This window comes from Nerophis lumbriciformis, linkage group LG19 (genome assembly GCF_033978685.3).
Source record: "Nerophis lumbriciformis linkage group LG19, RoL_Nlum_v2.1, whole genome shotgun sequence".
Taxonomy (NCBI): Eukaryota; Metazoa; Chordata; class Actinopteri; order Syngnathiformes; family Syngnathidae; genus Nerophis; species Nerophis lumbriciformis.
The window spans coordinates 33,654,125-33,674,329 of NC_084566.2; the positions used below are offsets into that span (position 1 = coordinate 33,654,125).

Here is a 20,205-nt window from a genome sequence, read left to right on the forward strand (position 1 = left end):
ATGTGTTTATTATTATGTCATTATTTTTATATATTATATATTATATGTCGTTATTTTATATATATATATATATGTGTGTTTATTTTATTTTTTTATTTTTTTGGGGAAGTGTTTGTTTTCATCCAGGATGTCTCTGTGCATTGCTGCATTCATCTTTCCCTCTATCCTGACTCGTCTCCCAGTTCCTGACGCACTGTATACGTGTCATTTATACGTTTTTGTATTTGAAAAATATCCAAACATTAATGTGTTTATTATTATGTCATTATTTTTATATTTTATATATTATATATTATATGTCGTTATTATTTATATATATATATATATATATATATATATATATATATATATATATATATATATATATATATATATATATATATATGTGTGTGTGTTTATTTTTTTTATTTTTATTTTTTGGGGGGAAGTGTTTGTTTTCATCCAGGATGTCTCTGTGCATTGCTGCATTCATCTTTCCCTCTATCCTGACTCGTCTCCCAGTTCCTGACGCACTGTATACGTGTCATTTATACGTTTTTGTATTTGAAAAATATCCAAACATTAATGTGTTTATTATTATGTCATTATTTTTATATTTTATATATTATATGTCGTTATTATATATATATACATATATATATATATATATATATATATATATATGTATATATATATATATATATATATATATATATATATATATATATATATATGTGTGTGTGTTTATTTTTATTTTTATTTTTTTGTATTTTTTGGGGGGAAGTGTTTGTTTTCATCCAGGATGTCTCTGTGCATTGCTGCATTCATCTTTCCCTCTATCCTGACTCGTCTCCCAGTTCCTGACGCACTGTATACGTGTCATTTATACTTTTTTGTATTTGAAAAATATCCAAACATTAATGTGTTTATTATTATGTCATTATTTTTATATTTTATATATTATATATTATATGTCGTTATTATATATATATATATATATATATATATATATGTGTGTGTGTTTATTTTTTTAATTTTTTTTATTTTTTTTGGGGGGGGGGGAGTGTTTGTTTTCATCCAGGATGTCTCTGTGCATTGCTGCATTCATCTTTCCCTCTATCCTGACTCGTCTCCCAGTTCCTGACGCACTGTATACGTGTCATTTATACTTTTTTGTATTTGAAAAATATCCAAACATTAATGTGTTTATTATTATGTCATTATTTTTATATTTTATATATTATATATTATATGTCGTTATTATTATATATATATATATATATGTGTGTTTATTTTTTTTATTTTTTGGGGGGGGGAAGTGTTTGTTTTCATCCAGGATGTCTCTGTGCATTGCTGCATTCATCTTTCCCTCTATCCTGACTCGTCTCCCAGTTCCTGACGCACTGTATACGTGTCATTTATACGTTTTTGTATTTGAAAAATATCCAAACATTAATGTGTTTATTATTATGTCATTATTTTTATATATTATATATTATATGTCGTTATTTTATATATATATATATATATATATGTGTGTTTATTTTATTTTTTTATTTTTTTGGGGAAGTGTTTGTTTTCATCTAGGATGTCTCTGCGCATTGCTGCATTCATCTTTCCCTCTATCCTGACTCGTCTCCCAGTTCCTGACGCACTGTATACGTGTCATTTATACGTTTTTGTATTTGAAAAATATCCAAACATTAATGTGTTTATTATTATGTCATTATTTTTATATTTTATATATTATATATTATATGTCGTTATTATTTATATATATATATATATATATATATATATATATATATATATATATATATATATATATATATATATATATGTGTGTGTGTTTATTTTTATTTATTTTTTTTTGTATTTTTGGGGGGGAAGTGTTTGTTTTCATCCAGGATGTCTCTGTGCATTGCTGCATTCATCTTTCCCTCTATCCTGACTCGTCTCCCAGTTCCTGACGCACTGTATACGTGTCATTTATACGTTTTTGTATTTGAAAAATATCCAAACATTAATGTGTTTATTATTATGTCATTATTTTTATATTTTATATATTATATGTCGTTATTATATATATATACATATATATATATATATATATATATATATATATATATATATATATATATATATATATATATATATATATATATATATATATATATATATATATATGTGTGTGTGTTTATTTTTATTTATTTTTTTTTGTATTTTTGGGGGGGAAGTGTTTGTTTTCATCCAGGATGTCTCTGTGCATTGCTGCATTCATCTTTCCCTCTATCCTGACTCGTCTCCCAGTTCCTGACGCACTGTATACGTGTCATTTATACGTTTTTGTATTTGAAAAATATCCAAACATTAATGTGTTTATTATTATGTCATTATTTTTATATTTTATATATTATATGTCGTTATTATATATATATACATATATATATATATATATATATATATATATATATATATATATATATATATATATATATATATATATATATATATATATATATATATATGTGTGTGTGTGTTTATTTTTATTTTTATTTTTTTGTATTTTTTGGGGGGAAGTGTTTGTTTTCATCCAGGATGTCTCTGTGCATTGCTGCATTCATCTTTCCCTCTATCCTGACTCGTCTCCCAGTTCCTGACGCACTGTATACGTGTCATTTATACTTTTTTGTATTTGAAAAATATCCAAACATTAATGTGTTTATTATTATGTCATTATTTTTATATTTTATATATTATATATTATATGTCGTTATTATATATATATATATATATATATATATATATATGTGTGTGTGTTTATTTTTTTTATTTTTTTTATTTTTTTTTGGGGGGGGAAGTGTTTGTTTTCATCCAGGATGTCTCTGTGCATTGCTGCATTCATCTTTCCCTCTATCCTGACTCGTCTCCCAGTTCCTGACGCACTGTATACGTGTCATTTATACGTTTTTGTATTTGAAAAATATCCAAACATTAATGTGTTTATTATTATGTCATTATTTTTATATTTTATATACTATATGTCGTTATTATTATTATTATTGCTGAATTTCCCCCAGGGATCAATAAAGTACTTTCTATTCTATTTAATTCTCAGTATTTACTGTAACTTTTTTTTTTCCTATACATTTTGCCCTAATTGTCCTTTTTTATTAAGGAATGTAGTCATGGTAACAACAGACTTATTAGGCAATCATGGTGTATACAGCAAGTTTGAAAATGACAAAAAACTCATGTTTAATGTAAGAGTGCTTCATTGTGTGTGTGTGTGTGTGTGTGTGTTTGTGTGTGCGACGTGCACACAGACAGCAGTGGAGGTTTTCCGGAGGATGATCCTGGAAGCGGAGAAGATGGACGGCGGCGTGCAGCCCGGAAAGACGTCCTGCTCCGTGATGTAGAGGCGTCCCGTCGACACACAGGACACTGCACTGGGATATCCCGTTTACTTGAAGGCGAGCCGCCAGTTCTCCACCTCAGCTTGACTCCACCCTCCCCCACCCCCTCGCTCATCCAGGGGTCCGAAATACCCCCAATAATGTCTATTTATGGTTCTGAACACCCCTCCGTTATTTATCACTATTCCTCTTTGCCATCCATGTTTTCCTTTTTGTGTGTTGGATATCAAAGCAGGACAAAGTTGAATAACAGCAAAAAAAAAAAAAAAAAAAAAAGTCAAAACAAATCTTGCTTTTTGATGCAAAACAGCAATGCATCGGAACAAATGTTCCTCCCGTGTAGTGATGACTAATAACCACGACTAGAAGTAATAAAGCAGCGTCGCTCTGGTGACCAAGCGAGGGAAAGAGCGTTTTTTTTTTCTCTTTTTTTATACATCTTTTATTTTTGTCTACTTTAGCAAAAATGCAGGTGTCACTTTTTTTTGGTTTTGTTTTCATAGCAGTAACTGTCAGCCAAATTCCAACAAAAAAAAAATCTGCATCCATTTTTTTTAAAAGTTGAAACTGTTGTACAAATGTTTTGGATTGTAATCATTAAAGCAAAAAGTGGTTATGTAAAGCGCTCACCTGTGTGGACTCTTGTGTCGGTACAATTGTGGCAAAGCGCCATTGTTTACAATGGGCCCTCGAACGCAGGCCCGGCCCTAACCAATCTGGCGCCCTAGGCAAGATTTTAGGTGGCGCCCCACACATCGGCAGTGAAGTGTATATACTCACAAGAAACCGAATAGCTTTGTCTTTGACCTTTTTTTTTTTACTTACAACTATACCTAATATATAAAGGGGTGGAAAAGTGACTATTACCTGCAGGGCAAACATTAGCTAACCAGAAGGCAATAATGTAAACAAAAAACACCTGCTTAAGAGATCTAATACAAATGTCCCTGAGGAATGTAAGGTGGGAGTACTGTAATTACCTAACGTTACATTATTATTTTCCATAACAATTTAGCCCCCTCCACAATATTAACCCGACGTTAAAACAGAACTTGTTGTGTTTACTGAGGGGAGGTGACGGCAAACAGACACCAGGGGGAAGTATATACAATTATTTATTATATATATAGTCAATATATATATATATATAAATAATAATAAACAATACTACTGAACTAAGGAAATGAAGTGTGAACTAGAATACAAGAGTGTGTGGTGTAAGACTATGTGTGTAGTTAGCTGAAGTGTGTTACCAAGTGTTGAAGAGAGCAAACGAGGCAGTCCATGGGGCAGGCAGGTGATCCGGGGCGAGAGAGAGGCGTCAAAGTCCAGGGGCAAGCGAGAAGTCAAGGAAACGAAGGAGGCAGTCAAAATCCAGGGCAACGGAAGGTAAACACTGCGGAGGCACGGGAGAACAAACAAGGATGTCAGACACGAGGGAAAACACGCAGAGACAGAGAGAGATCATAAGCCTTACGGTACACCATGAGAAAACTAAGTTCCCGCCCTGATCCTTGGGTCCACTGGTCCTTTATTGAGCTTGCCCTCATCAGACCCAGGAGTGTAGATTAACGGTGAGTGATTGCAGCTGGTGGCTGCTGCAGGGCGGGGACGTGCGCGGCGCGTCCCTGAATGTGCGCACCCGTGGGCGTGTCCCGAGGTGCGCACAGACGGATGAGCGGCGTTGGCAGGAGCCTGAGTCGTAACAGAACTAGCTATTTATTGATTAGCAATTGCCGACTCATGTAACATTAGCTTAATGCTAAAAAGCCAGGTTACTATCACATTCTGTAACAGACAAATAATTTCATGTAGGCTAACGTTACCTACCTGCTACCTCTGTCTTTTCTCGTTTCTCCTCCTCTTCTTTTCTCTTTTTTCTTCCCTGGGCACCTGACAGTTTTGGCCGTTTTGACATCTTGTGTTGATTTTTTGATGTGGTGACGTCCAAAAAGAGTCATGATACGGGAAGGGAGGGGGCGCACCGTGCTGGGGGGGGGGGGAATGTTGTAACAAATAATATTTCTATTAAATAGGCTTTACTTTGCATTTTAATTAACGTGGGATTATTTTTTGTATTTAGAAATAATAGTACCAACTTTTTTTCTCTCTCTTTTTTTTTTCTCTCCAACATTTGTGGCACTTGCGTGGCGCCCCCTGATGGACGGCGCCCTTAGCATTTGCCTATACGGCCTATGCCACGGGCCGGCCCTGCTCGAACGCATTGTCATAGTTTAGTTTCAGAGTCATCATAGGAGGCTGACTGGAACAAAACTATTTTTCCTGGGATAAACTAATTGGCACAAAACTGAAAATAATACAGCTCTCCAAAAAGTGCACTTCTGCTGCTATTGGAACATACTAACTACACACACAGGCAGACAGCTAACAAACAATCCAAGACGTCTAATAAAGTTCCAAAGCAGATTAATCCATTTAGGCTCTTTATTGTTGTTGATCTTGCTTTGTCTTTTCCTATCTTTACTTTTGTCTTGCACTGGACTGTTGAACCAGAGTCCTGTATAGAGAGTACACCCAACTAGGGATGATGTTAGAAACCGATTCTCCCGGTTGTTCGATAAGAAAAGAACCGATTCCATGGACTCGAATCCCTTTTTGAGAACCGGTTCCCGTTATCAAGGCCACTATAGTAAAGAAAAAGAGTTGGTTCTTTATTCGAATCCCAAATGGGCAATGTTATGCCCATTTGATTGTAGACTCTTACTGACACCTTGTGGCGATATGAAAATACTATGCCTCAATAGTTTGGGCACTTCCGGGTTGACGTTCATGAGACAATTGAGAAGTAGACAAGTTGTGTTAGCTCTTACAAGCCTTGAAAAAGATAAGTCTGTAAGTAAACTGTTTAACTTGTTTATGTAACTCAATATTAAGGTGGAAAGTGTTTAAGTTTGATACTAAGATGTTTATTGATAAACAATTTTTGTGCACTGTTTCAATGGATGTTTTGAGGACTTAAAATGGCTGCCAGTCGTATATTTCCACCATCGAAATAGTTTCAACACTCAGAAGTATTCCTTTGATGATAGTACTGTATATTTGTGTGAAGTTTAATTTACATATTGTGTATTATATTTCAGTATGTTAATTGAATCATATAGCTTATACATTTGTCATTGTGTGTATTTCAATTTAAAAAAATAACAGTCCAGTGCAAGATAAAAGTAAAGATAGGAAAAGACAAAGCAAGATCAACAACAATAAAGAGCCTAAATGGATTAATCTGCTTTGGAACTTTATTAGACGTCTTGGATTGTTTGTTAGCTGTCTGCCTGTGTGTGTAGTTAGTATGTTCCAATAGCAGCAGAAGTGCACTTTTTGGAGAGCTGTATTATTGTCAGTTTTGTGCCCAAGGGACTGATTTTATTTAACACTATATTATTATTCATACACCTATAGTGATCACAGAGACAGGTTGTTTTTGTGTTACTGTATATATTTGTTTTTCTGAAAAATCCCACTTAATATACTTTGGGTAACAACAGTCAATATTTATTTATTTTCTTTTTTTAGGGGTGTAACAGTCAATATTTATTTATTGATTTTATTTTGGTTTTTTCTTATAAAATAAAAGTGAGCTTTTGTTAAACCAAATATTGTGTTTTTTTCCATATACAACAACCTATCTGGATTCGATAAGAGAATCGATAAGGAATCGGTTCGATAAGAGGATTCGATAATGGGCTCAAACTCGATAATTTCTTATCAAACATCATCCCTACGCCCAACTAAACAGGCGCCATGTTTGCTACCAAGGACGTGAGTGCCTGTTTGATTGATTGATTGAGACTTGTATTTGTAGATTGCACAGTACAGTACATATTCCGTACAATTGACCACTAAATGGTAACACCCCTGACGTTGGTTTTACTGATAAATATAAATATAGTTTTAAACCTACTCCAGCTCACAAGCGTACAACAAAACATGCTTTTATTTTGTCAAAATATAATTTTGCGGCCGTATTTGATGAACTGTATGCATTCCTGCGGTGTTTCGTGACTAGCAGACTGTCTAAAACGCTCTCGACGGTGCAATAAAAGTAAAAAAAAACTAAACAGAACGACCAACAAAATTACTTATTACCCTCATTTTTCATAATCCTCATTAGATTTGAACTTTTGTGTGAAGTATGTCAACAGATGTTTTATTTATATATATATATATATATATATATATATATATATATATATATATATATATATATATATATATATTCATGTTTTCATCCAGGATGTCTCTGTGCATTGCTGCATTCATCTTTCCCTCTATCCTGACTCATCTCCCAGAAATGCCTTTATTGCAGCCATGTCCAGAATCAATTAACAGCGATAAACGAGAAATTGCAAGTTGTTGCACAATTGTATGATTGATGTTCCTAAAAAGGTTATCACACCTTTGCGATTACTCCAAAATTCAGCGGCACGTGTCCTGACGAAGACCAGAAGGCGGGCTCGCATTACACCAGTTTTAAAATATCAGCATTGGCTCCCCGTGTGTTTCACGATCAATTTTAGGTTCTTCTTATGGTTTATAAATGTTTTATGGTATTGGGCCTTCTTATCTTTCAGCGTAAAGGGGATTAAAGGGTGGTAGTTCATGTCTAGACGGCTCGCATAATGTAGAAAAAATGCATTTAAAAGGTTATAAGCAGGTTTTTTTCATGCTTTAACTATGAAAATATTGGATTCATAATTGAAGTGAAGTGAAGTGAATTACATTTATATAGCGCTTTTTCTCAAGTGACTCAAAGCGCTTTACATAGTGAAACCCAATATCTAAGTTACATTTAAAGCAGTGTGGGTGGCACTGGGAGCAGGTGGGTAACGTGTCTTGCCCAAGGACACAACGGCAGTGACTAGGATGGCGGAACCGGGGATCGAACCTGGAACCCTCAAGTTGCTGGCACGGTCGCTCTACCAACCGAGCTATACCGTCCCACATAATTGATGATTCCTACTCCGGAAATGCCTTTATTGTGGTCATGTCCGGAATCAATTAACAGCGATAAACGAGAAATTGCAAGTTGTTGCACAATTGTATGATTGATGTTCCTAAAAAGGTTATCACACCTTTGCGATTACTCCAAAATTCAGCGGCAGGTGTCCTGACGAAAACCAGAAGGCGGGCTCACATTACACCAGTTTTAAAATATCAGCATTGGCTCCCCGTGTGTTTCACGATCAATTTTAAGGTTCTTCTTATGGTTTATAAATGTTTTTATGGTATTGGGCCTTCTTATCTTTCAGTGTAAAGGGGATTAAAGGGTGGTAGTTCATGTCTAGACGGCTCGCATAATGTAGAAAAAATGCATTTAAAAGGTTATAAGCAGGTTTTTTTCATGCTTTAACTATGAAAATATTGGATTCATAATTGATGATTCTTACTCCGGAAATGCCTTTATTGCGGTCATGTCCGGAATCAATTAACAGCGATAAACGAGAAATTGCAAGTTGTTGCACAATTGTATGATTGACGTTCCTAAAAAGGTTATCACACCTTTGCGATTACTCCAAAATTCAGCAGCCCGTGTCCTGACGAAGACCAGAAGGCAGGCTCACATTACACCAGTTTTAAAATCTCTGCATTGTGTGTTTCAGGATCAATTTCAAGGTTCTTCTTATGGTTTATAAATGTTTTTTTGGTATTGGGCCTTCTTATCTTTCAGTGTAAAGGGGATTAAACGGTGGTATTTAATGTCTAGACGGCTCGCACAATGTAGAAAAATGCCTTTAAAAGGTTATAAACAGTTTTTTTTCATGCTTTAGCTATGAAAATATTGGATTCATAATTGATGATTCCTACTTCGGAAATGCCTTTATTGCGGTCATGTCAGGAATCAATTAACAGCGATAAACGAGAAATTGCAAGTTGTTGCACAATTGTATGATTGACGTTCCTAAAAAGGTTATCACACCTTTGCAATTACTCCAAAATTCAGCGGCCCGTGTCCTGACGAAGACCAGAAGGCAGGCTCACATTACACCAGTTTTAAAATCTCTGCATTGTGTGTTTCAGGATCAATTTTAAGGTTCTTCTTATGGTTTATAAATGTTTTTTTGGTATTGGGCCTTCTTATCTTTCAGTGTAAAGGGGATTAAACAGTGTTATTTCATGTCTAGACGGCTCGCATAATGTAGAAAAATGCATTTAAGAGGTTATAAACAATTTTTTTTCATGCTTTAGCTATGAAAATATTGGATTTATAATTGATGATTCCTACTTCGGAAATGCCTTTATTGCGGTCATGTCCGGAATCAATTAACAGCGATAAACGAGAAATTGCAACTTGTTGCACAATTGTATGATTGATGTTCCTAAAAAGGTTATCACACCTTTGCGATTACTCCAAAATTCAGTGGCACATGTCCTGACGAAGACCAGAAGGCAGGCTCGCATTACACCAGTTTTAAAATCTCTGCATTGTGTGTTTCAGGATCAATTTTAAGGTTCTTCTTTAGGTTTATAAATGTTTTTATAGTATTGGGCCTTCTTATCTTTCAGTGTAAAGGAGATTAAAGGGTGTTATTTCATGTCTAGACGGCTCGCATAGAGTAGAAAAATGCATTTAAAAGGTTATAAACAGTTTTTTTTCATGCTTTAGCTATGAAAATATTGGATTCATAATTGATTATTCCTACTTCGGAAATGCCTTTAATGCGGTCATGTCCGGAATCAATTAACAGTGATAAACGATAAATTGCTAGTTGTTGCACAATTGTATGATTGATGTTCCTAAAAAGGTTATCACACCTTTGCGATTACTCCACAATTCAGCGGCACGTGTCCTGACGAAAACCAGAAGGCGGGCTCACATTACACCAGTTTTAAAATCTCTGCATTGGCTACACGTGTGTTTCAGGATCAATTTTAAGGTTCTTCTTATGGTTTATAAATGTGTTTTTTTATGGAATTGGGCCTTCTTATCTTTCAGATTTGCTTTTACCCAACCCTGATCTCCTAATTATTCCAAAAGTGCTTTTACCTAACATTTTATCGAAGGTTTTTTAATTGATTGATTGGGAAGTTTATTGACATCTTAAAGAATTGAATCCATGTAATGCTTTAAAAAGACAAATGGATGGCACACAAATCCAAAAAGCTTCAAGTCATTTGTATTTTACTTTTATCCTATTAGTTATGCAAGATTGTATTTAGTTCTATGTGTTTGTTTACTGTACTTTCATTATTAACCGTTAGCAGCGATAAACGAGAAATTGCAACTTGTTGCACAATTTTATGATTGTGCCGAGAGTCGGTGGGCGGCCGTGGGTGGAGTCGGCTCTCTTGGTTGCTTTGTTGGGTCTGCTCCTCACCCCGTGTTGTTTTACTTTTGTGGCTGGTTGCATTAGCTCTGCTCTTTTAATGTCTTTATTGGCCTTTGTGGTTTTTGAGGTTTGATGTTTCCCTCTTACACATATGCTTATGTGTGCTATGGCTATGAGGTTTTTTCTTCTTCCTCGGCCTCAGTCTGGACCATCCTCCAGGGGCCGCCTCCCCAGCGTTTACCTGTTTCTCACCTTTTTTGTAAGGGGCGCCAGAGGTTGGCAGACCCGTCAGCGATCCTGTTCTGTCTCCCTGTAATGTTTGATCCTGTTCTGTCTCCCTGTAATGTTTGTCTGCTCTTGAATGGGATTGTGCTGAAAATCCTAATTCATTTTTTACCTTTTTCCAGACATTTCTCGGGGGGTTTCTAAGGAATGAAGCCCTTTCATCAGTTGGAGAATATGCGGTATGAAAATGACCGAATCATTTTCAGCACAAAAGTAATGTTCAAGTCTTTATTTCAGATGCTTTCCATGAGCACACAAAGAGTGTCATTTAGTTGCAACCCGACTAAAAGTGGTATTTGTCGTCTTCACGAGGCGTTGCACATGTCGCTGTTGCAACACGAAATGTCGATGAACGCGTTCATCTTCAGCAACTCACAATCCGACAGTTTCATGCATTTTTGGTAGTGGCCGTCTGAAAGGAAAGGCAGAGTTTCAAAATAAAGCTCATGTGACCAAAAGGTGGAGTCAATGGGACGATCTCACATGGCGCTCTCTGGAACCTGGCGGCCGCGCAGCCGTCTTTTTCAGGTTTGCAAGTCTCCACGATGGCCGTGCAATTTTCTCCCGCCTTGTTGGGGACACAGCGATGGCAGTCGAGGGCGCTGCCTGGGGAAAAAAAAAAAAGACGTCAGACATGAGGAATACGGTAATCTGAGAACATCCTAAAAAGCTCTGCTTCTAAAGGACCATTTTTGAGCATTTGACAAAGAGTTTGCACATTCTTAAAAAGGTCCCCTATTATATACAAACCCCGTTTCCATATGAGTTGGGAAATTAAGTTAGATGTAAATATAAACGGAATACAATGATTTGCAAATCATTTTCAACCCATATTCAGTTGAATATGCTACAAAGAAGTTGGGAAAGGTGGCAATAAATACTGATAAAGTTGAGGAATGCTCATCAAACACTTATTTGGAACATCCCACGGGTGTGCAGGCTAATTGGGAGCAGGTGGGTGCCATGATTGGGTATAAAAGTAGATTCCATGAAATGCTCAGTCATTCACAAACAAGGATGGGGCGAGGGTCACCACTTTGTCAACAAATGCGTGAGCAAATTGTTGAACAGTTTAAGAAAAACCTTTCTCAACCAGCTATTGCAAGGAATTTAGGGATTTCACCATCTACGGTCCGTAATATCATCAAAGGGTTCAGAGAATCTGGAGAAATCACTGCACGTAAGCAGCTAAGCCCGTGACCTTCCATCCCTCAGGCTGTACTGCATCAACAAGCGACATCAGTGTGTAAAGGATATCACCACATAGGCTCAGGTACTCTTCAGAAACCCACTGTCAGTAACTACAGTTGGTCGCTACATCTGTAAGTGCAAGTTAAAACTCTCCTATGCAAGGCGAAAACCGTTTATCAACAACACCCAGAAAGGCCGTCGGCTTCGCTGGGCCTGAGCTCATCTAAGATGGACTGATACAAAGTGGAAAAGTGTTCTGTGGTCTGACGAGTCCACATTTCAAATTGTTTTTGGAAACTGTGGACGTCGTGTCCTCCGGACCAAAGAGGAAAAGAACCATCCGGATTGTTATAGGCGCAAAGTTGAAAAGCCAGCATCTGTGATGGTATGGGGGTGTATTAGTGCCCAAGACTGTCATGACTTGGTCCTGGGTGTTTGCTTTTCCGTGATGCAACGGAAAGTTGGCTCGGGAGAGGCGGGAATGAAGGTACATGATTTATTTAATATATCAAAAAAACGAAAAGCGTGCACAGTGGCGGAGAATAAACTATGAAACCAAAAGACTATAGCAAAAAAAGTACAAACGAAAAGCACGCACAGTGGCGGAGAACAAACTATGAAACCAAAAGACTATAGCATTAATAAACAAAAACTTACTTGGCTTGGACAAAAGTAGCAGTATGAAGGATGGACATGAAAACAAGTGTCAGAAATGTACAGAGCATAAATGTGAGGATGTCACCAGACAGACAAACTGAAAAACAATGAACTTAAATACTACAGACATGATTAACGAAAACAGGTGCGTGACTCAAAACGTGAAACAGGTGCGTGACGTGACAGGTGAAAACTAATGGGTAATCATGGAAACAAGACAAGGGAGTGAAAAGCCAGAAACTAAAGAGTCCAATAACTAAACAAAACATGACTTAAAACAAAACATGATTACACAGACATGACAAAGACATGGGTAACTTACACATCTGTGAAGGCGCCATTAATGCTGAAAGGTGCGTACAGGTTTTGGAGCAACATATGTTGCCATCCAAGCAACGTTACCATGGACGCCCCTGCTTATTTCAGCAAGCCACGTGTTACATCAACGTGGCTTCATAGTAAAAGAGTGCGGGGTACTAGACTGGCCTGCCTGTAGTCCAGACCTGTCTCCCATTGAAAATGTGTGGCGCATTATGAAGCCTAAAATACCACAACGGAGACCCCCGGACTGTTGAACAACTTAAGCTGTACATCAAGCAAGAATGGGAAAGAATTCCACCTGAGAAGCTTAAAAAATGTGTCTCCTCAGTTCCCAAACGTTTACTGAGTGTTGTTAAAAGAAAAGGTGATGTAACACAGTGGTGAACATGCCCTTTCCCAACTACTTTGGCACGAGTTGCAGCCATGAAATTATGAAATATTTGCAAAGGAAACGGGGTTTGTACACAATAGTGCTTCTTAGAGACCCAGACAAACATAGCTTATTAGCATTAAAGCTTATTTAAAAATGCTATGTTGTAGGACCTGTAAAAGAAACACTGCGTCTTAGTCATTATTACGAAAGCTTTTGCCGTGCTATCAACGTCCAAGCAGAAGTGATGTTTGCTGAGTGGAGAATGAGTGACTACTTACCTGCGGTGAACAACAAGGCAACGCTTAAAGCCAACAGCAACAACTTCATTGTCACAGGACACTTCCTTAGGTAAATCTGTGTAATCAGAGCCAAAACAATTCAGTCCGTATAAAGATTGCAATATTGCTCGCTTTGATCGACACTGGTGTTGATTTAACAACAAATGCATCGTAATCATTAATAATGAAAGAGGTTGTATTGAACAAAAACAACAACATAATAACATAAAAGGTATTTTTTTACGTCTACATACCTCTCAAACTTGTCGATCTGTGCCGGTCAATGCGATGAACTCGACGCCGTTCCCCCCTGCCTTTTTATAGCTCTTCATATTTGCCTGTGTCATGGTAACGTCCCTCGGGGTGGTCCGCCCGGCAGAGCCTGTGTGCTCAGGGGGCTATGTGGCGCAGTCTCGCCTTATGTAAGTTCACTGCCCTTTGTGCACCTTTGTACGCCCTTCCAACAAATATGCACCTGTCAAACGCACATTTGTAAAGCGAAAGCATGACAACTTGAGTTATTTGTGACACACAAACGTGTGCGCCGCTTATTAAGACATGTCGTCGTCAGCAACTACCTGAAATTGTAATGGACCCGAGTGGTAGAATATTAAAATCTCGTAAAATGTTGCTTAAAACAAATATAAATATTAAGAACCCTATGTAGTGAGAGCAGCTGTCCCAATCCAGTGAGGGTACAGTCACAACAGGCGTATTGGGTCAGTTTCCTGGTTCCGCCCACTTCCACGGTGTCCTCCTGCACACAGAGTTAGAACGGAGGCAGGCCACGGGAATAAAGTCATTTAAAACCACGGAGACGCTCTCCGGGCTGACGTCACACTTACACGAAACCCTGCCTCTGCTGTAGTTCCGCGTAGAAGTATTGGGTACGCCCACTCTCTTCACCAATCTCTGGTCATTCGTGGGACCTACTCGTCCCGTCTCGCTCCGCCTCTTGGTCGCTCACGGGGCTCACCGCAGGTCTCTGGGTCCCGATCACTCCTGCCCACAGAACCACACAGCCAGCGCACAACGCACGAGCCCTCAAGCCCACAGCCCAAGGCAATTGACCACCCCCACAGATCCACAATGCACGACACTTACCTCGGAGGCAGAGTTTCCTCCGGCCCTGCATGTTGTGGGCTTCTTTGGGTTCACTCCGGTAGCCCAATAAATGACTTTATTCCCGTGGCCTGCCTCCGTTCTAATTCTGTGTGCAGGAGGACACCGTGGAAGTGGGCGGAGCATTGACCCACTATGCCTGTTGTGACTGTACCCTCACTGGACTGTAATAAATTGTGAACAAGCATAATTATCTTTCCTTATTTTGGGACGGTTGCTCTCACTACATTGGGTTCTGAATATTTATATTTGTTTTAAGCAAAATTTTACTAGATTTTAATACTCCACCACTCGGGTCCATTACAAAATGGTTAGAATTCTGGCGGTCATTTAAAGGGACCGCACTGAGTTTTTCACTCTTAACTGAATGCTAACTAAGAACAACTCACAACATTGTTATGTAGAACCATGGCAGTGAATAATAAAGGAAAAATCAAGTAAATGTGTGGTGAATTAGGTCATTAAAGCAACCTCTATACGTCCCCCCCAGAATTCACCATCACATAGAAAAACAGTCAACGAATAGGGGCTCGAACGGGTTAAGGGGGCCTGCGTAGAGCTGAGGCGTAACTTCGGCATGAGGGTACGGCCGTGGTAACCGGCTGACTATGGTCCAAGTGAGCCAATTTGAGTCAGTCCACCTGGACCCGTTCAGACCGACCACGGACATCCACCAAGAAATGCTTGTCCCTGCTCTCCAGGACGCGAAACAACCCATTGTAAGGAGGCTGAAGGGGGTCTTGGTGGGCGTCACGGCGGACAAACACATATTCAGCCCTCAGTAAAGAAGGAGGAACATGAGATGGCGGCAGGCCATGTTTGGATACTGGGACAGGTGCAAAAATCTTGGCGGTGCTGAGGAGTGTAGCATGGTCCGCCAGGGTGTTGTCGGGTAGTGGATGAAGTCAAATGGCACTTGCAGTGGCTGTCCATACTCTATCTCTGCTGAGGAACACTGCAGGTTCTCCTTGGGGGCAGCCCGAAGCCCCAGCAATCGCCCAAAGGAGTTTGTCCACACAACCTCTGCCTTTCAGGGATGCCCTGAGAGTTGCCTTCATGAACTGGTGGAAACGCTCACACATAACATTGATATGCCGTCGTGTGGTAGAGTTTCTCCCCTAAGTAACACCTGTGTCCTCAAAGGAAACTTCACACAACCTGTTGCTGCAGCTTTTAGAGCTTGGAAATCTGGGTCGTTGGCTTGGTCAGCTGCCATCTTTGTAAAATCGAGCCCCACATGGTCAGCACCCGTAATGGCTTGGTAGAGGCAGTCAACAACAACAACATTGCTCTCACCAGCAAGATGTTGGGTGTCCGTTCTGAACTTGGGAGATGTAGAAGAGGTGTCTCTGTTGTCGAGCAGACAATCAAATCAAATCAAATCAAATCAACTTTATTTATAAAGCACATTTAAAATTTACCACAGGGGTAGCCAAAGTGCTGTACAATGGACAGGTTAAAAGATAAAACGAGTACCGAGCAAACAACACAACACAAACAGAACACGATAAAAAAAATAAAAACATAAAAACAGGTTCACAGCAGGTGTATTATGGGGCGCCATTGCAGGATGGATATCACTCAGTGTTAAAAGCCATGGAATAAAAGTATGTTTTTAAGAGAGATTTAAAAACAGGAAGAGAGGAGGCTTGTCTAACACTCAGAGGTAGGTCGTTCCAGAGCTTGGGAGCAGCAATGGCGAAAGCTCTGTCACCTCTATGCTTCAGCCTTGTGTCAGGGACCGTCAACAGCAGCTGATCAGCTGATCTTAAGGATCGGGTGGGGCAGTAAGGCTGAAGGAGGTCAGAGAGATAGATTTAAAAACAAATAAAAGGAGTTTAATATTGATTCGATAACGCACAGGGAGCCAGTGAAGGGACGCTAAAATGGGGGTGATGTGCTCACGTCTGCGGGTCTGTGTTAGCAGACGAGCAGCAGAGTTCTGCACGAGCTGCAGGCGGGCGAGGGAGGCCTGGCTAATGCCAACATACAGGACATTACAGTAGTCAAGACGAGTCGAGATAAAAGCGTGGATTAATTTCTCAAGATCATGTCCTGATAGAAGCGGTTTCACTTTCGCTATTTGGCATAATTGATAAAAGCTTTTTTGTACGACGCTGCTGATTTGTTTTTCGAATTTAAAATCTGAGTCGAACTTTACCCCTAGGTTTGTGACACAGTCGCTGAGATACGGGGTCAGAGTGCCGAGGTCAACGTTGGGGGAGGGAGAGCGACTTGGACCGAACAGCATAACTTCTGTTTTGTCTTCATTTAGGCTCAGGAAGTTAGCTGAAAGCCAGACTTTGATGTCGTGCAGGCAGTCAATAAGAGGTTGAACCGTGTTATTTTGTGCCATGGGAAAATAAATCTGGCAATCATCGGCGTAAAAATGAAATGCAATACTGTACTTCCTAAAAATAGAACCATGGGGGAGAAGGTAAAGCGCAAATAAAATTGGGGCAAGGATTGAGCCCTGGGGAACCCCATGTGGTAAAGGAGCTGTGGAAGACATAAAACTGTCTACTTTTACAGAAAAACTCCTGTCGGTTAGGTACGACCGGAACCAGTTGAGGGCGGTGCCCTTAATGCCCACACAGTTCTCAAGACGAGTGATTAAGGTGGCGTGGTCGACGGTGTCGAACGCAGCAGACAGATCTAAAAGCACCAGGACAACATATTTACCAGAATCAGTTGACAGGAGGATATCGTTAAAAACTTTTAGAATCGCTGACTCTGTGCTGTGGAGGGCTTTAAAACCGGACTGGAACAGCTCAGTGATACCATTATCCTCTAAGAAGGGCAACAACTGACTGTAGACAACCTTCTCTAATATTTTGGAAATGTATGGAAGATTAGAGATAGGTCTGAGGTTAGAGAGGAGAGAGGGGTCGAGGCTTCGTTTTTTAAGTAGAGGTCGTACCACTGCATGTTTAAACTCTACTGGAACTATTCCAGAAGAGAGGCTACTATTGATAATGTTAAGGACACTTAATCCAATAGTAGCAAGTACCTCCTTAAACAGGCGAGGTGGGAGGGCATCTGCAGGAGAACCAGAGGGCTTCATATGACTAACTGTGTCACTTAAAAAAGAAAAGGACACCGGCTCAAACTGATGGAAAACAGAAGAGAAATGCAGGGGAACAGAAGGGTCATATGAAGGCTGAGATAAACTGGCTCTAGTTGACACAATTTTGTCAGTGAAAAAATGGAGACAATTTTCACAGAATTCAAAAGAAGCATCAAAACCAACAGATTTGGGAGCATCAATGACAGTGTTAATAGTTTTAAACAGAACTCTGGGGTTGTTACAGTTAGAAGATATAATCTGAGATAGATATATATTCATTTCTGCTTTTACAGTCATCTGAAAGGAAAACAGGCTTTCTTTAAAAATGGCAAAGGACACATGCAGCCTGTCTTTTTTCCATTTTCTCTCCGCTCTTCTACATACGCGCCTGGCAGCCCGAGTGACGTCATTCAACCAGGGCTGAGGCGTGGCTTTAGAGCGGCGGCATTTGAAAGGAGCGATCGTGTCCAGTGTTTGTAAACAAATAGAGTTGAACCCAGAAACCAACTCTTCAGTATTCAGACATACAGAGGCTGCAGAATTATCATCACAAAGAGTCGAAAAAATTGAGGAGAACCGAGCAGGAGACGAAGAATTAAACATGCGAGAACAATGGTTCGGCTGTCTTGGCCATTGCAAAAGTGAGGTGTTTGTGGTTTACAATAGCCAAGAAACTAATGGGCAAATGTGCTGTATTTCTGTTCGCTGGGGCACAACTGGCTGATGAAGAAAGCCAAGGGTTGCCAAGTGCCAACTCCCCACTGCTCGTGCACTGAAGCGTCCATGGTGATGGCAATTTGAGCGTCAGGCGATAGATGCGCCAGCAGGGTAGCGATAGCTAGAGCAGTCTTAACCCCCACAAATGTACCGTGCCACGCATCCGACCAGTCCACCATGTGCTTGGGTGCAGCCCCTTTCAGAGTATCATACTGTGGCAATGTGGTGTTCCACACCATACTTGGCGGTAGCAGATGAAAAAGTGGGCTGCGTTTGGGTAGGGAACTCAGCAAGGAGGCGAAGAAAGATGTGCCTGTGGTGGGTACCATGCTGGAAGGCCCGATGGAGTCTGTCACGCTGAGACTGCACTTGTACGAGAAGAATGTAACCGCATCCACGAGGCACTTGTTTGTCACATCAGCCAGGAGCCTGAAACCACAGAGAAAATCTGCACAAAGTTCCAACCGAAACGCTGTCCACCAAACTCCACAAACCGTACGCCATAAGTGGGGATAGGGATGGCATTGGCCGTTTTCATGGGGGGGCCATTGGAGTCAGACAGCACGTCCACCCTCAATGCTGGCAGAACGCTCCTCCGTGCACCTGTGCCACACAGGAACCATCGTCCGGACAGGGAATTATGGATAAACCGCAGCCGGCCAGCACTGCCAACGCTTAAGGCCAATGATGAGCGCTGGCCCTGGCTTTTCCAGGCGGTAGCAGTCCATTGAAACTGCATGGGGGGGCGGCACCGCCTGACTTTGGTCCTGAACCATGCATGGAAAAAACCAAGACCAAAATCCAGTTGTCGCCTGCAGCAGTGAGAGTGGGAACATCCGCCATGGGCCCATCTGCACCAACCGGAAGGAATGCAGCCACATCATTTATCTGCCTCAGCAGCAAGTTTACGGCAGTCTGAGATGGCAGTGTTGGGTAAAGCAGCCCGCACTTGTGAAGGCAAGAGTCTCAGGAAAATCTGCGTGAAGTGGAAATCAGGCCTGTGCTCACCTAAGAGGTCCAACACAGTGTCCATCAGCTCAGAGGGATTCCAATCGCCAAAGGCTGCTAGCTTTCTCTGCGTCGGAAGTCTTCAAGAGGTGAGCCTTACGTGTGCGGTATTTGTTCTCCTCTGGTGGGTGCTTAAGGATGCTAACCACTCTGGTCGCAGTCGCACTCCCAAAGAAAGGAAAGAACATTATAGTACTGTGTGCCATTGTAGCAGTTCCTCTGTCGTGGGTTCCCCTGACACTGACAACCTCGCACTGGAGCACAGGAAGTTTTGTTTGAACAATCTTTTATTTTCGTTTAAACGCAGCGACAGTGCTCTGCTCCGCGACTTTTCAGTCTCTCCAGCTTCTTTGCAGCATGCGTCTCTCGCGTGTCTCTCCAGCGTGTGTCATCTGCTCTCTTTTTTCCCTCATGGCCTCGGACGCTGCTGATAAAGGCGACAGGTGATGAGAAAACCAGCCCCAGCTGGGTAATCTACTCACCTGCCAGCTGGGCTTCGAAG

The 20,205-nt window shown here is 40.0% G+C and overlaps 2 protein-coding genes across 2 annotated transcripts in view; one reads left to right on the forward strand and one right to left on the reverse strand.

The window, feature by feature from the left end:
- rheb (Ras homolog, mTORC1 binding) overlaps positions 1 to 4,024 on the forward strand; it is a 30,082-nt gene extending 26,058 nt beyond the window's left edge. The window contains exon 8 of the mRNA XM_061978878.2: positions 3,306 to 4,024. Within this exon, the coding sequence (XP_061834862.1) occupies positions 3,306 to 3,398 (93 nt within the window). The 3' untranslated portion in view covers positions 3,399 to 4,024. The remainder of the gene's footprint in view (positions 1 to 3,305) is intronic.
- A 7,159-nt stretch (positions 4,025 to 11,183) lies between these two features.
- Positions 11,184 to 14,130, reverse strand: ly97.3 (lymphocyte antigen 97, tandem duplicate 3). The gene is made up of 4 exons (XM_061979855.1): positions 14,044 to 14,130; positions 13,790 to 13,865; positions 11,453 to 11,575; positions 11,184 to 11,381 (listed from the first exon to the last, which is right to left on the reverse strand). Exons 2-4 carry the CDS (start codon positions 13,836 to 13,838, stop codon positions 11,275 to 11,277), a joined length of 279 nt encoding a protein of 92 aa, XP_061835839.1. The 5' UTR covers positions 13,839 to 13,865; positions 14,044 to 14,130; the 3' UTR covers positions 11,184 to 11,274.
- Positions 14,131 to 20,205: the final 6,075 nt, after the last annotated feature.

Coding starts and splice junctions, on each gene's coding strand:
- ly97.3 (XM_061979855.1), bottom strand. CDS start 13,838: ATGAAGTTGTTGCTGTTGGCTTTAAGCGTTGCCTTGTTGTTCACCGCA. Junction 11,576..13,789: donor TGCCTTGTTGTTCACCGCAG/GTAAGTAGTCAC, acceptor TTTTTTCCCCAG/GCAGCGCCCTCGACTGCCAT. Junction 11,382..11,452: donor CAGGTTCCAGAGAGCGCCAT/GTGAGATCGTCC, acceptor CTTTCCTTTCAG/ACGGCCACTACCAAAAATGC.